The 14624-nt window shown below is 38.4% G+C and overlaps 1 protein-coding gene across 1 annotated transcript in view; it reads right to left on the bottom strand.

Annotated features, from left to right (window-relative positions):
- LOC100370848 (ectonucleotide pyrophosphatase/phosphodiesterase family member 3-like) overlaps positions 1 to 14249 on the bottom strand; it is a 40028-nt gene extending 25779 nt beyond the window's left edge. Inside the window, exons 1-4 of the mRNA XM_085493251.1 lie at positions 14024 to 14249; positions 13515 to 13586; positions 9824 to 9868; positions 467 to 533 (exon numbers count right to left, since the gene is read on the bottom strand). Coding sequence (XP_085349377.1) covers positions 467 to 533; positions 9824 to 9868; positions 13515 to 13586; positions 14024 to 14026 — 187 coding nt within the window. The 5' untranslated portion in view covers positions 14027 to 14249. The remainder of the gene's footprint in view (positions 1 to 466; positions 534 to 9823; positions 9869 to 13514; positions 13587 to 14023) is intronic.
- Positions 14250 to 14624: the final 375 nt, after the last annotated feature.

Here is a 14624-nt window from a genome sequence, read left to right as displayed (position 1 = left end):
CAGCCTGAGGTAAGGTATAGTACCACTACTACTCAGAACTCAATCCCCTTGCGCAATCAACCTCCTTTGATCAAAAACAAGTACGTCCTGCTACCACTCTTGTTATACGCGGCATGGAACAATCATGGTTCTTTCGTCTCTGGTAGCTATTTGGGTTCACTCTGGAAATGTTGACTTCAAAATGCTCCAACTAAAACAAATATTGTCCTTGAAAAGCGAAAACTATAGAGAATCTTGCAAATCTGTCGAGTGACGAGCCTCACGCACGTTGCTGTAAAAATAATAAAAGCGGCACCTCCTCATTGGTGTATTTGTCTGCGTTCAATTTGCCCCCCCCCCCTCCGGTGAATAATAACAACTTAGTGTGGTTTTCTCTCAATTTAAAACTTATTAAACTAATAAACTGCTCTGTGAGTCAATCAGTGTTAGACATATCCGGGTCGTACAGGGGATGGCGTCTTCCTACCTAAAGCTTTAGCGATGCCTACACCAATGCCAGCAGCTATGGCAAACACCACCAATGCAACGACGATCTGGAAGATATAAAAATATGGAATTATTGGATGGGATGATTAGAAAAAAAACTGTACATGCAGAAAATGTGTGCTGACAAACTAGTTAAAAAACAATTCGTGTTTAGTCACAAGGTGCCTTATTTTTCGCAATTCGAATAATAGCAGAAACCATGAAAATGGTGTCACGTGGTGCATACCATTCAAACTGACGCGTGCGCTGCTTAGAGGAAACGTATATTTTATGGTTGCATTTTTTTTTTCATTATTTAAATCGAAAATACCAGAAATCTTACACTACTTTGTAGGCTTCACATACCCCGTGGCACAAGTACGTGGCATTTCACAATAGTGAAAAGTGTCCAGTTTTGAATTAAGATGACGGACAAATACATCTACTTTTTTAGTGTGTGGTATGGGGGAAAGGCAGGAAAACGCAACAACAACAAACTAAACAAGCAGCCTATCGGCTGAGATAGCTCCGCTGTTAGCAATGCACATTTCAATTAAAGAACTGAAGACATCATTAGAAAATGAACAATATGTATAGTATCAAAGCAATCGGACTTACAGTTTTTAACAAGAAGTCGAAAATATCACTTTCTACCAAAAATGACCAAAATATTCACCAAAATTAGAGAATTGAAGATATCATCACGAAATGAACAAATCTAAGAAAGGTCTACATGTAGTATCTATATATGTAATATCAAAGCAATTGAACTTTTGGTTTTTAACAAGAAGTCGAAAATATCACTTTTTACCAAAAATTACAAAAATATTCACCAAAATTAGAGAATTGAAGATACCATCACGAAATGAACAAATCTGAGAGAAGTCCACATGTAGTACCTATATATGTAATATCAAAGCAATCAGACTATTGTTTTTTTACAAGAAGTCGAAAATATCACTTTTTTACCAAAAATGACAAAAATATTCACCAAAATTATAGAATCGAAGATATCATCACGAAATGAACAAATCTGAGAAAAGTCTACATGTAGTATCTAAATATGTAATATCAAAGCAATTGAACTATTTTTTTTAACAAGAAGTCGAAAATATCACTTTTTACCAAAAATGATAAAAATATTCACCAAAATTAGAAAATTAAAGATATCATTACAAAATGAACAAATCTGAGAGAGGTCCAAATGTAGTACCTATATATGTAATATCAAAGCAATTGCACTTGCGGTTTTTAACAAGAAGTCGAAAATATCACTTTTTACCAAAAATGACAAAAATATTCACCAAAATTAGAGAATTGAAGATATCAACATGAAATGAACAAACCTAAGAGAGGTCTACCCAAGGTACATATACACCAAGTATCAAAGCATTCAGGCTTGTAGTTTACAAGAAGAAGTCGAAAAAGTAAAACATTGACACGGACGACGGCGGAGCTAAAAATCACTGGGTTGGTTTAACTTGTCCGATGTGACCTGTACTAACTAGCGTGTTGTTATATTTAAAAAACAATATATAAAACTGTCTTCAACTTTTGCCTGTCCTGAGTGAGTGATTGGCGCCAGACCTGTTTTTGCACATTCCATAGTGGTATGATACCGACGCACTAATCACGCCATCTCATCGCCGCCATCGGATGATTCCCGGGTCAGATCAATCACTTGATGACAACTTTGTTTTCTCCCGTTTTCTTGGTTCAATGGGCGCGAAAGACAAACATCAGGTAATGATCGCTTTCAAACCTTTCGTCGGAGAGTGTGACAAGCTCAGTGTATCGCGAATAACTTGCTTATTGATTTAAGTTGTTTTATAAATAAGGGATAAACCACAATATTCTCGGGGGGCGTAAATATGTTTCCTTCTAGTAGATTTAAACAAGAAATTATATTAGTATTCAATAAGCTAGTCGTTCGAAGTCAACAACAACAACAACAACAACAAACAAAAAAAAAACAAAAAAAAAAAACCAAACCCCCCCCCCCAAAAACCAAAAAAAACAATGTCTTCAAGAGATTTACTTCGTGAGATACGCATAATTGGTCAGACTGCTCGTTTAGAGCGATGTTGCGTTCAGTAACTTACGTGAGATAAACGCGTTGACGCCACAGGGAAGTTGAATTATGCTAATTTATCCGACATGGGTCCCCACGCGACGTATACAACGCGTGTAAACTATATTGTTACAAATGTACTCTACCCGGTACCGTTAACTTTCAAATACAGTGTAAAATAATCCCGGGGACAAGTGCAAGGTCGCGGGTAATGAAATGTTTGTTGTAATTGATGGACTGATTTATTATTAGATAAACGAACGTAAAGTAGTGCCACAGTCGTCGTGTAGGGCGCTTTCGAATATGTATTTAACACGCGTTGCCTGGGAGCCGCTTAGTAACGCTTTTATAGTTTTTCACAATGATACATGCATGGTACATGCGCGTGTCCACTTGGTTTAGGCCGTGGTTGAACTGCCCCATTTATTCAGATTATGTCAGCAACCCTGACTTTGACAATGAATCGAACATCGTGACTAGCTAACATCGATTGACGAATAGCTGCCTGTGTCAGGGTTTATTGTTCACTTTGTGATTTATAAGCCAAGCGAACACTCGACTATATAAGCCAGTACACCTTATTGTAAGTCTCTGTTTCTATTATAAGTGACTGCAGCGTGGAATACACAGATTTCGAATCGATCGCGAGATCTAGTACTGGTCACGAATACTGTTCAGGTTTCAGGCAATTGTCGAAAACGAAGCGTATTTCGAGTATTATTGGCGACTATTCACAGTACTAGTTTTTTTTTTTTTTAGTAAACGAGTCACTCCGAGTACCGAATACTTCTCTTGATCATGACAGTTACCATGCCAATATCACAATAATCTGTACCCTCAGACCAACGCGAACTTAAGCGTATACTATTCAAAACGATTCTCTGATACATTTGCATAAAATGAATGAAATAAAATATAACTTTCAAAGACACCTCGGCGATATTGCCGGTTGTTGTTCTCACGAAAATGTCGTGTTTTGAAGATGTTGGGAAAATTAAAATTACTAGTAACCTGACTGAACTCGAGTCACAAGGTGCCTTTCACAAGAATGCTTTTTTTTTTTTTTTTTTGAGTCAGCGAGATTCCCAGTTGGCACTGAACTACTTATGCGCTGAGAGACTGCGACTGCACTGCGTAAGGACACTGGTTTGTTTTCACGCAATCACGTGACTATTTAATGCATGATGATTGGGTGTAGGCTTGGAGGTGTATTTTCATTTGAAAATTTGATATATATATATAAAGACTCTGGAACAGTGTCACCTTTTCGAGTGAGTGTAGTAAGGGGATCTATAATTTAAGCATACATTATTGAAATTATCAATATAGTCTGCAAAGTGAAATATAAATTGTTGGCCGTCTGTTTACGGGTGTGAGTCTGAAGGTGCTGCCGTCACACCCCCGGCATTTTAAATGGCAGCCTACCCTCCAGGCATATTACCTTCAAATATATTGACATTATTCACTGTTGCAATGTAATATGACAGCCACTATGACATATTAATGACGTTCAATTTCGGGACCCCTCATTTGTTTTCACCATTCTGTATAAAGGTCAAACATTAACTGAAGCGCGTCGGACAGAACATAGTTATTTTCTCTATGTGATCACGTGCCTAAGTGATTTAGTGTCGGCGTTTTGTTTCACCTGAGGGAACAAAACAGTATTTACGCGTGTATGGTTTGGTAAATACGTGCATTTGTCATTGCGAGACAGCTAGTGCGACCTTTCACCGACTAAAGTAGTGACCCTGGATCAAGTATGATTGTCCCCAAACTATTTTAGTAATGTTCATATACTTGTTTGCAATTAAAAAAATCTCATCACGAACAATTATTTTTTGAAAAAGATAATTTAATGATATTTGTTTTGTGTTGTGATGTTTCGGACAATATTTATATATAGTAGTATTTGCTAGCATAATCGCTTATATCAGGAAGTACTATTTTGCATATATAATGAGCGTGAAGTATACTTGAATAAGAGCTCGCCATGTTCATTACATCCCACAATTTTTGTTACATCATAATTCATATACACGTAAAAGACATGATGTTTACGTGTGGACATGTGCTTCAGTTTTAATCGTATACATACATTTTGTTTTTTTAGAAATACTGGCTATTGCTGTTGCTATCTTTCCAAGCTTCGATCAGGTTATTTTGAAATGGATTGAAAACATCACACTTTACAAAGACGACGTTTATTTATCAATCACAATAGAGACGAAAATTCAAAGATACCGTTACCAGGAAATGACGTACTCGGGAAATGTCCCATACGTGTGAGACATTTTGCAAAATACGTGTGCATCCGAATCTGTTTGTAATAAAAGGGGGACTACTACATGAACTTACTGGACGAGATAGGCAAACAAAGCTCGACGCGGGTTTAGAAGTAGTGCACGTAATAGGGTCAAAGAAATGTCACTGTGCTTGCATACTTTCTTCGAGAAACATCCGTGTGTAGTTTTTATTTCTTTCAGAGCATGCGCAGACGCGGAACACACACTATGTCGGCAATAAAACAGCATTCCCGATTGGATGCTCTCGGCCTCTTCCCCAAAAAATATACACAAATTAGTTAGAATGCTATAATCACGTCCTTTTTCACCAACACAATTATAAATAAACTAAAACTATCTTTCCTAACATCTTGATTCCGACATACAAAGTAGACCTAGCCCGAACTTAGGGGTGTGTCATTGTTCATATGTGTGCGTGTGAGAGTACAAATTTATTATTCTGAGCAATTGGTCAAAGTTTTTTTTCTTCACTGGAACACAGCCCTTTTTACACAGTATTAATTTCTCTGCATAAACAGAATTTCTGGTTCTATTAAGTACACCCCCGCTGGATTAATGGTTCATCCTTCGCGCTTTTCTGTGCCTTAAAGCGCGGTGGTCGTCGCGCAGCACGTGTTCGAATTTCATGCAAATAAACAATGTATTTTACACGCGTTGTATACGTCGCTATGAGTCCCATATCGAACAGGACGCGGCGCGACGACTGCCGCCCGTTAAATCAGCGACGACGTTTTTCAATCACTAATACATGAAGGCACTTGTCAGCCGTCAATTGGACTGGCTTTTGCAATTATATAACAACATATCGTTGGTACACGAGTCGTTTTGTAGCATTTGTATGTCACCTAGCTCTCACCCTTCCCTCCCATATTCTAATTTGACACGATAACGCATGATTAGATCAGCCATTCACTGCCACTGATTTGAGACAAGTTGTTGGCATTACCGCGGTTTTTGCAGTGACACCATGGTTACGAAAATTAGCGCAGTGACAAAGGGGGCATCAACTTTCACGCGTTTCAATGAACTCTCCCGAGCCGATGACGTCACACCACAACTAAACGCAAACACAACCCGAGGTTTCTCTCGGATTTTAAAACGAAGGGTTAATACAAACACAATTGATAATTAGTAATTAGATAAAAAAAAATACTGAAATAAATTAAAAAGTATTAGTATTAAGTCAAAGTTCAACGGCGAGCCACTGAGCAGTCAATGGAGGATAGCGATAACGAACAACCATTCATAGCGTCACCGTGAACGTCATAGCGTTTGTTATTGACTTTTCCAATATGCAAATGATCCCAGTCAGTGGCACACCGATCAATTCAAATCGAGCTGTGTTCATAATGCGTGTAAACATGATAAACTGTTACACAGCTGGCGGGCACGGTGCAAGATAATAGAGCGTCAATAACAGGTCAATGCATAATTAAGTCGTATGATTGACAGGCCCGACAAATACTGGAAATGTTAAATCGTGAAATGAACGGAATTTATGATATTTTCATACATTCACCGGCCGAAACTCTGAGTTGATTTTCACTGACTAATGAGCAATATCGACTGTTGGAAATCCGTTGGAAGTGGGCAAGGGGCAATTTAATCTGATTAAAATCCGATGTATGTACAAGCTCCAATTTTGTATGCATATGATTACAATTTCCATATTTCGTTTTTGGAATTTATGTCAATCTTTTTTTGCGACAGGGATAAGATACTAGATAAAAAAACGGCACTTAAAACAAAAAAATAATCATAAATGAACAGAAATAACAATAAAAATATGGGAAAAAACACAGCAACAAAACATATCAGTATAAACTGCATGAACTATAACTTAAAGAAAGAAAAAAAATACTTTTAAAAATAAACTAAATTACTAATTAAATATTCTCAAATGAAACTCCTAGCTACCATTAATTGAATAACCAAGCACCCTACTATAACGAGGGAACAACACGTTGGGGCATTTGATACTCAGTATAGAGTTCACTTAAGTGCGCGTGGCTGATTTGACCTCAGGTCACTTACGGAGTGTAACTTATCTTCTACACTGTAACCGACATGTATACCTGTTTACAAGTTTCCTTAATATGCAAATTAGAACGTGTTTACCGAGGTCACTGCCATTATTATTGCATTCAAATGTTGTCTTGACAGGGTCATGATCTAAGACGACCCCGTGCCCAATAAATATATTTACAAATCTCGAATATTGCGATCAAATAAAAAATTATCGTATATTAAGTGTTATATTTAAAAATAAGTACACATTTTGTGGCGCGAAAACAAGAACAGACAACACGACTCAACAGGTGGTTGTTAAATAAACGTTCTTTGATTTGATTTGGTGTATGATGTTACATGTTCAATAAAATAAACATCTTCTGTAAAACAAACGAACATTTCTGGAACAATAATATTTAATTTGTAAAACAGAAGCAATATGAATTTTGAGTCAAATTACTTGACCTCTTAGATGCAATCAACAATGGCGCGTTGCTAACGCTCTCCTCGCTGGAGTGGCGTTTGTTAAATCAGCCTTAGGAATGTGAAAACTATGCGAGACAAGCATATTTAAAAGAGTCGCTCATGAAGCGTACTTTGTGGCTTTGTTACATTATACGAGTGTTCATTCATGGCAGGTTTTTTTACGGCGTCATGATAGAGTGAGATAGAAACGCTCGTGTCGATGCCTAGACACGAACTCCACAAAGAAGAGAACTATACAACATACCAAAAGCTTGCATGCAATACGAAGATAGCGTTTTCAAATTGCAAATTGATCGATTAGAAAATGATTTGGGTAATTCGGAGCAATGTCGACGCAAATTATTCTGAAACATAATGTATAATTTAAAGACTATCATCTGTTTATCCACCCATCAAAACTTTATGATAAATCATTGGCATTTTATAATATTTACTGAAACACAATTTTTTTTGGAGGTACGATGTCGCACTGTTAGAACTTCAGATTGGCGTAGGTTACTGATGTGATATCGTAACATTATTGTTACCGTTACCGTACAGAGACATGTGTAGTATGTGACCTCTTCGGTGTTTAGGGTAAACATTTGTTTCATGATTGCAGCTAAACTTGACACCCGCAAATGGATGTGTCCTTCATTTACCTTCAAGTACCACAATGCATTTATTTATACACGTTTTAATCAATGCGAAAATTTACGTAGACGAATTCCATTGTTTAGCCATCGTTTTGAATTAATTATTTCAACCTTTAATGTGGTTTTAATTGCTCTGTTTACTGGTGACTGAATTCGATGTAGTCAAGGCGATCAAAAAGACTTCAACACGAATCACGGCCGACAAAAACTACCGTTGGTATGAACCCTGAAGTACAACTGGTAATTCATCTTCGAAATGAAAACATTTTTGCTCTCACCGGACAACGCCCTTTACCAGGGGACGCTGATTAATATTCATATATTCAACCAATGAAATCAGCCCAGTAGTGCGCGAAATAAGAGAAAAACACCTAGTGGACATGAACTACACTGCTCCCAATTGACCTTTGCTTTGTGAAGCTAATATGTACAAGAAAACCATTGAGCTCAGCCGAGGAAAGGTGATAGAGAAATAATTTGGTCATATTGATCGAAATCCGAAACTTCTCAACTCACAGTCTCTTCGCGATCTGTTGTCTGTGTGACTGGGATGGGCACGCTGTTTACGTTTCGTTGCATCATTTGATGCGATATGACATATGCCGAATTTCCGAATAGCAAATGAGTGTGATTCGCAAAATCCGATATCAAGACATGGAAACCAACGCTGGCCAGTGAGAAAGCACGATTCTCGCCAGGATACGGTTCAATACCTGTGTCCCTGACTTCTTTTCATAAAATGAAATACCGTAACGAGAATGGATGATAAATGGTTTTTAAAATGACGCTGTTAGAGTGGGCTTCGGGACTCGCTGTCTATTTTTAAAAATATGTTACCCAAAGTAAAGTTTGGTCACGTAGAACGTTTTTAACATGCGAATCTCGAGATGGTAATTGAAATCCCCGCAAGTGTCAAAGTTGAACATTTTAAAACGAGGAAACATTTGAACAACAAATGATGTAAATCGAGACAATTTACCCGATACAAAAAATTCAACAATACTACTAATGGGTTTCTCATAGGTGACAATGCAAACGACACAAATCATTGGTTGAGCCCAACCGCCGGTAGCTAGTAATCGACTGACCATCCAAACTTCGTGTGCTCCGTATACAACGAAATCTGTCAAAACAGTTATAGTGAAAATAGGCCACAGTCGAACTGAATAACACAAGCTGGTCACATGTTGGCCGTAATTAATACATCTGACCTGCACCAATGGAGACATTCGGATAACACTTCGCCCAACGAGTAAAGGGATAACGAACAAACACAATTTATTACTGGTGGTATTGTTTCAGTGGTTTTACAACTTGAAGAAAGGGAGGGGTAGGGTTGGATGGGGTCACAGAGTTTTACTACACCGGCTTCAGTTTTGTGGCGAACAGGGCTTTTGTATTCTGCGCATGTGTTATTTATTGGGGAGAGGAGGAGGAGGAGGAGGGGTAAGAAAATCTATTAACTGACCCATGAACGACTGGATATAAAATAAAGTTCCCTCTTATCACGAAATCGTAGTAACGTAGCAACCAGACCCAAAACTCGGCAACAAATCACCGTAGCCTGAACCGAAACGAAAAACAACTCTTCACGCAGCGGGTGGGTACTTGGACGCACCTCCGTGGTGAGCGAAACGTGTCCACTAAAAACGAACACTGTTCCCAGCATGCAACGCAACGCTGGAAGGCATATATTTGCATCAAATGACATGTAATCCTTTATATCTGATCCATTATATCTGTGTTCTTATCTATATTAATCGGTAGGAGTAAAGCCTAACTGGGTACTGGATTACCATGATCCACCCTAGTCTCAAACACTGGTACTAGTAGCTTATGTTTTTACTTACCCATATTACCACCTTGTGCTTCTGGTAGAAAGACTTCTCCTTGGTCTGCGGGTGATAACAATATAAAACATAATGATAAGCACGGTGAAATAAGCAATGTTTCCACACGGGACCTGTCGCGTAGTGATATGCTGGGTGATACGTAAAGTAGTTAAAGGGCGGTGGTCGTTGATTTTCCCATAATCCAATCACGACTACGAGTTTTGGACTGGGCGCGACGTGCACTAATTACCACAGGTGACCCCTTCGATACCTTCTAATCACCAAAGCAATTACATAGTTAAAGCATGGTAACGTCTCAATTTATACTCGTTGGTCCACGCGACAGCTAAAGTCGGCATCTTTGTTCATATGAGACCCATTTCTTGCGCATGCGTGGCGCGACGACCAACACTCTTTAAAGTTCATCAGTCAATACCCCCAAAAAACATGAGTTGAAGTATATATAAAAAGAAACTATCATCGGTTGACACGCTGCTCTCTGATTGGTCAGACTATTAGATGTTAGGATTAGGTATATACTAGTAGTCCGATACTATCTGTTACGTCACGGTAGCCTCGGATCGACTCCAAGCAACTTGTCAAACTCAAGCTAAACTATTATAACAACTCGGATAAGTGTTTTCTCATATCGACAACTTTATTTACGCAAAGTAGTGATTAGCACATATGCGTATATTTTAAAGCGGATTGGTTGATCGTCAGTCTAATACAGAAACATTGTCTAAAAACGTGTTATTATGCAAAGTATTATTTAGCATATATGCGTATATTTTAAAGTGGATTGGTTGATCGTCAATCTAATATTAATACAGAAACATTATCTAAAAACGTGTTATTATGCAAAGTATTAATTATCGTAAATGCGTATATTTTAAAGCGGATTGGTTGATCGTCAGTCTATTGCAGAAACATTGCAGAAACGTGTTAATTTCGTTCGATTAGCACATGATGTTCTCGCCCAGACCTTGACCTTTGTAGATTAAAACCAACCTCTTTTGATAACAGCTATGTTTTATGTAGTAATATGCACTTATCTGATCGGAGACCTTTCCTTAGCTCAATATCGTAAGAATTGGTATCACTCGTAAAAGTGAAAATTTTCAAAATACTTAGCATATTTTGTCACATTTTTACTTAAACTCATTCTGAACCCTGTAATTTGAACTCCCAGAATGCAATTCATACAGTCACACCCATAATGCAATGCATTCCCCCATTCCGCGTGCGTAATACTCTCTCCATGGTAGCAATGGCAACGGGGTGGGTAACACATAGAAACTGCTCAGTGTGGTCACGTGATTTCACTGAAACCGAGTAGGTGATATAGATCGTAGTTTGTAGGTCAAAACAGTTCTGTGACTCGCACCGTCACACGTTTGGATTCACCGTGAAGCTGAGAACCTATTCTTAGCTCCTTGGTTTAATTGAAACTGACGTATTTAGAGTTGCCCGTACATACTGCTGCCTTCACAACGTATTAGTCGAGTCTGAAACGTAATTGCCTCGCGACAAAATTAGCGCAAACTGACCAGCATGTTTAGACACAATAAATTGACTATTTTTATGTACATTTCAGGGTCACGTGACTGCCAACTCGTCTAATTAATGACTGACAACGTCCAATTGTTATGGTAAGATATATTGCAGTCCCTCTCTTTTCATTCACACTGCGCTGGGTTGAAATTGCACGTAGTTCGGAACCAATAAATCATCTACCACGCCTTTGTGAAAGCAACGCGGCGACGGAGCAGATGTTTCCAAATAGTCGGCATCATTTTCGCTGAATACCAGTTGGTAGCTGCCGACACTTCACTTCAGATCGTGTTTAATCGGTTGCTCGTTGAATGGCGACCCAATGTCGAAAGTAAATAGTTGTCGTTTATCGATCCCAATTTGAATTTTGAATATCATTATTTTAACGTTTTCCTTCACCGCACCTGGACAAATCAGATCGAGGGCGTTATTGTTGGCGGTGGATTCATCACGAAAGAGAGTTTTCCCAAGCCCGAGAATTTTGGTCGACGCTACCCCCTACCATATCTCCGCGCAGAATGTTTTGACTTTCCTCCTAAATTTAAATCATACATGTATGTTTTAATTATTCATTCTAACTAACGAGTTTAAAATTCTATGGTGTTGGCAGTCGTTTTGATCTAAAAGTGGAACTCAGTCGGCTTCCTAATACTGTAAAAGGATTAATTATTCACTGGGTTTTAATTTTGCTTATTTCGCTGACTGGAAAATGCGTTAAATTAAAACCCAGTGAATATGTAAAATTTAGCATAGAACACATTATCTAAATGATAAAACAGTGAATTTAAAACCCACTGAGTATTCCTGAAATGGTAAATCAGCGAAATTTAAACCCAGTGAAAATTAGTCATTTTACAGTATCTTAAATACAGAGACAAATACCAACACGTTTAGGAAGCAAACATTAACTCCGTTCAAATCGACGACAGTTGAGTTTGCTTTATTCGAACGAACAGTAATTACTTATTATTACGACATCGTTGTTGGCAATTTAAGAGACCGCGTGTAATATGGAATGCCTGAAATGGAATGACGTGTATCAGATTGCGACACCAACTCAATAACGGACGTATTAAACTACTAGATATAATTGCGGTACGAAGCACCGAATCGGGGGGGGGGGCGAGGGAGGTTCCGCCTGCAGAAACTAGGACGGTTCACACTACATGAGTGTGTCGCAAAGAGTGTGAACAAAGCGCATACCAGACAGGACGCCGATTCATTACGAAGATTATCACCCTATTTTGCAAAAGCTAAATATAATCAAAGTTCGAATTCTCTGTTAGGAAGAGTTCATACAAACACTCATTATATCGTCGTCTGATTGAGCCCGTTGGTAGGCGTTTTACTCGATTCATACGATTGTCGCAAATAAAAAAATGAGAGAATATAATAGGGGAATACAGAATATATTTTTACGGTGAGTGTATTTACTCCTGGCTAGTACTAGTAAACAATCACCAATCTGTTTACGCTATACATTTTTAAAGACAATCTTTTGTTTTGTAAAAAAACAAAAAAACACTTAAGTCTTAACGACCGCTTTCATGCAGTTTAAGAAGCCGTTTTTTTCAAGTTCTGTTTTAAGACAACATCGGACGAATTGTCTTTACACATTAAAGTGTCAATGCTACATTCGCAGTTTATACAAATACCACACAAAAGACCCCATCGGACCGACACGCCTTAGAAGAAAGAAACGTACGCAAATACATTCACAAAATTTGAATCGTGAAGAATGTGACAAGGGACTGACCATTGATAAATTTGTCGTTAGATGTGGTTGTATAGCGGCGGTGCTTGACAAGAATGGGCTCGTGTGTAGATGTGCTTCTAGAGGTGTCGCGTTACTGAAGTTTAACTTAATGTTATTTACTTATCTGCAGATAATTTAGTATTTTAGAAAGCATAATCGGTTTATGATTTGCCCACCCCAATATTAATTTGTATGTCCCTTACAACGGATAAGCAATAATGTAGAGTGACAGTGATTAATACCTCCCACATAATTTATAGGTAGCATTTCAATATTAAACAACCACCACTGAAATATCCACTGGCACCGAATCCAGCGTCTTGCTATTCAGGTGGTATCTTTGATTTGTTCGGTAGCTGACAAAATCGACAGTGCAAAATGATTAAGAAACACACTCACCGGTCTTGCTGTATTCGAAGCGGTGACATCATCCTTCTTCCCCATTTCCATCTTTACATCATCTATGTCAGCCTAAGGGGGAAATAGATATTGCACAATTAAGCGTAATCTATTTCTCATCTTTAATTTTTCATAGAGCCCGTGCGTTTTACATTTAGCCTTGACCGAGAGGACGATCTCAATGCACAACTCACAATGCCGTGCGGACAATGGTAGTCATTATGAGTGTCCCTGAAATCGAGATTATTTTTTTTTTTTTGAGCATCGCACAAAATCACAATATTGGCCGTATCCGTTTAAATGCACAGGTACGGCTGGAGTCGGTCGTGTTGTAACGAGTGCATCATAGAAATAGGAGGCATGACAGGAGGGGCTTAGCGAAAGTGGTTGAACGTTGACTGATTGCGTAGTATGTATATCGCAACGGATGGTACTAGCATTGATGTTATTTTTATATCCTTTCACTCAGTCTACAGACGTTTTGAAAAAATGAAAGTACATGCACTCACCATTTTCTAGCGTTCTGGCTATTTCTGCCGAAAACGCTCAGGTAACAGCTATATGAAGCGACGGGGAGTGTACTCACGGCTGGACGGTCCAACTGGCACAGTCAATTTAAATGAAAACCCACGCCTGCATATATGTTTACTTGATCAGCACAAATGCTTTGAATTTGCATCGAACAATAACGCTACAATCATCAACAACAGAAAGTGCATGACGGGTAAAATAAGCGGTTACAGGTCATTCGTTCCGACTCGACGATTTCCTAAGCTGTTTACGAGTGACTTTGGTTGTTGCAAGCGAAGATTATACTACACTATTTTAGTCGAGGGCTTTAAATTTACAACCTCAGGTTTAACACTACACACTAACAGGACGCCATTATTTCGTGACTGGCTTGTATGGAACACACTTGCTACTAAACACGGTGTTCCCATTAACTCGGTTACTGGAGTACGGGGACGGACGTTTCAAGTGAAACCAGACACTCGTGGGGCGTGCACTTCGTTGATTATAACAGTATTCATTACAATATGCGCTACAAAAAATAATGTATTTGTTCAATTTGTTTTTTGTATTGGGGTAACGGGCAATAAAAGCTAATTT

Source organism: Saccoglossus kowalevskii, chromosome 18 (genome assembly GCF_978046115.1).
Source record: "Saccoglossus kowalevskii chromosome 18, keSacKowa6.1, whole genome shotgun sequence".
NCBI classification, from domain to species: domain Eukaryota; kingdom Metazoa; phylum Hemichordata; class Enteropneusta; family Harrimaniidae; genus Saccoglossus; species Saccoglossus kowalevskii.
The sequence above is the reverse complement of the archived record's forward strand: the minus strand, read 5'-3'. Positions and strand labels throughout refer to the sequence as shown.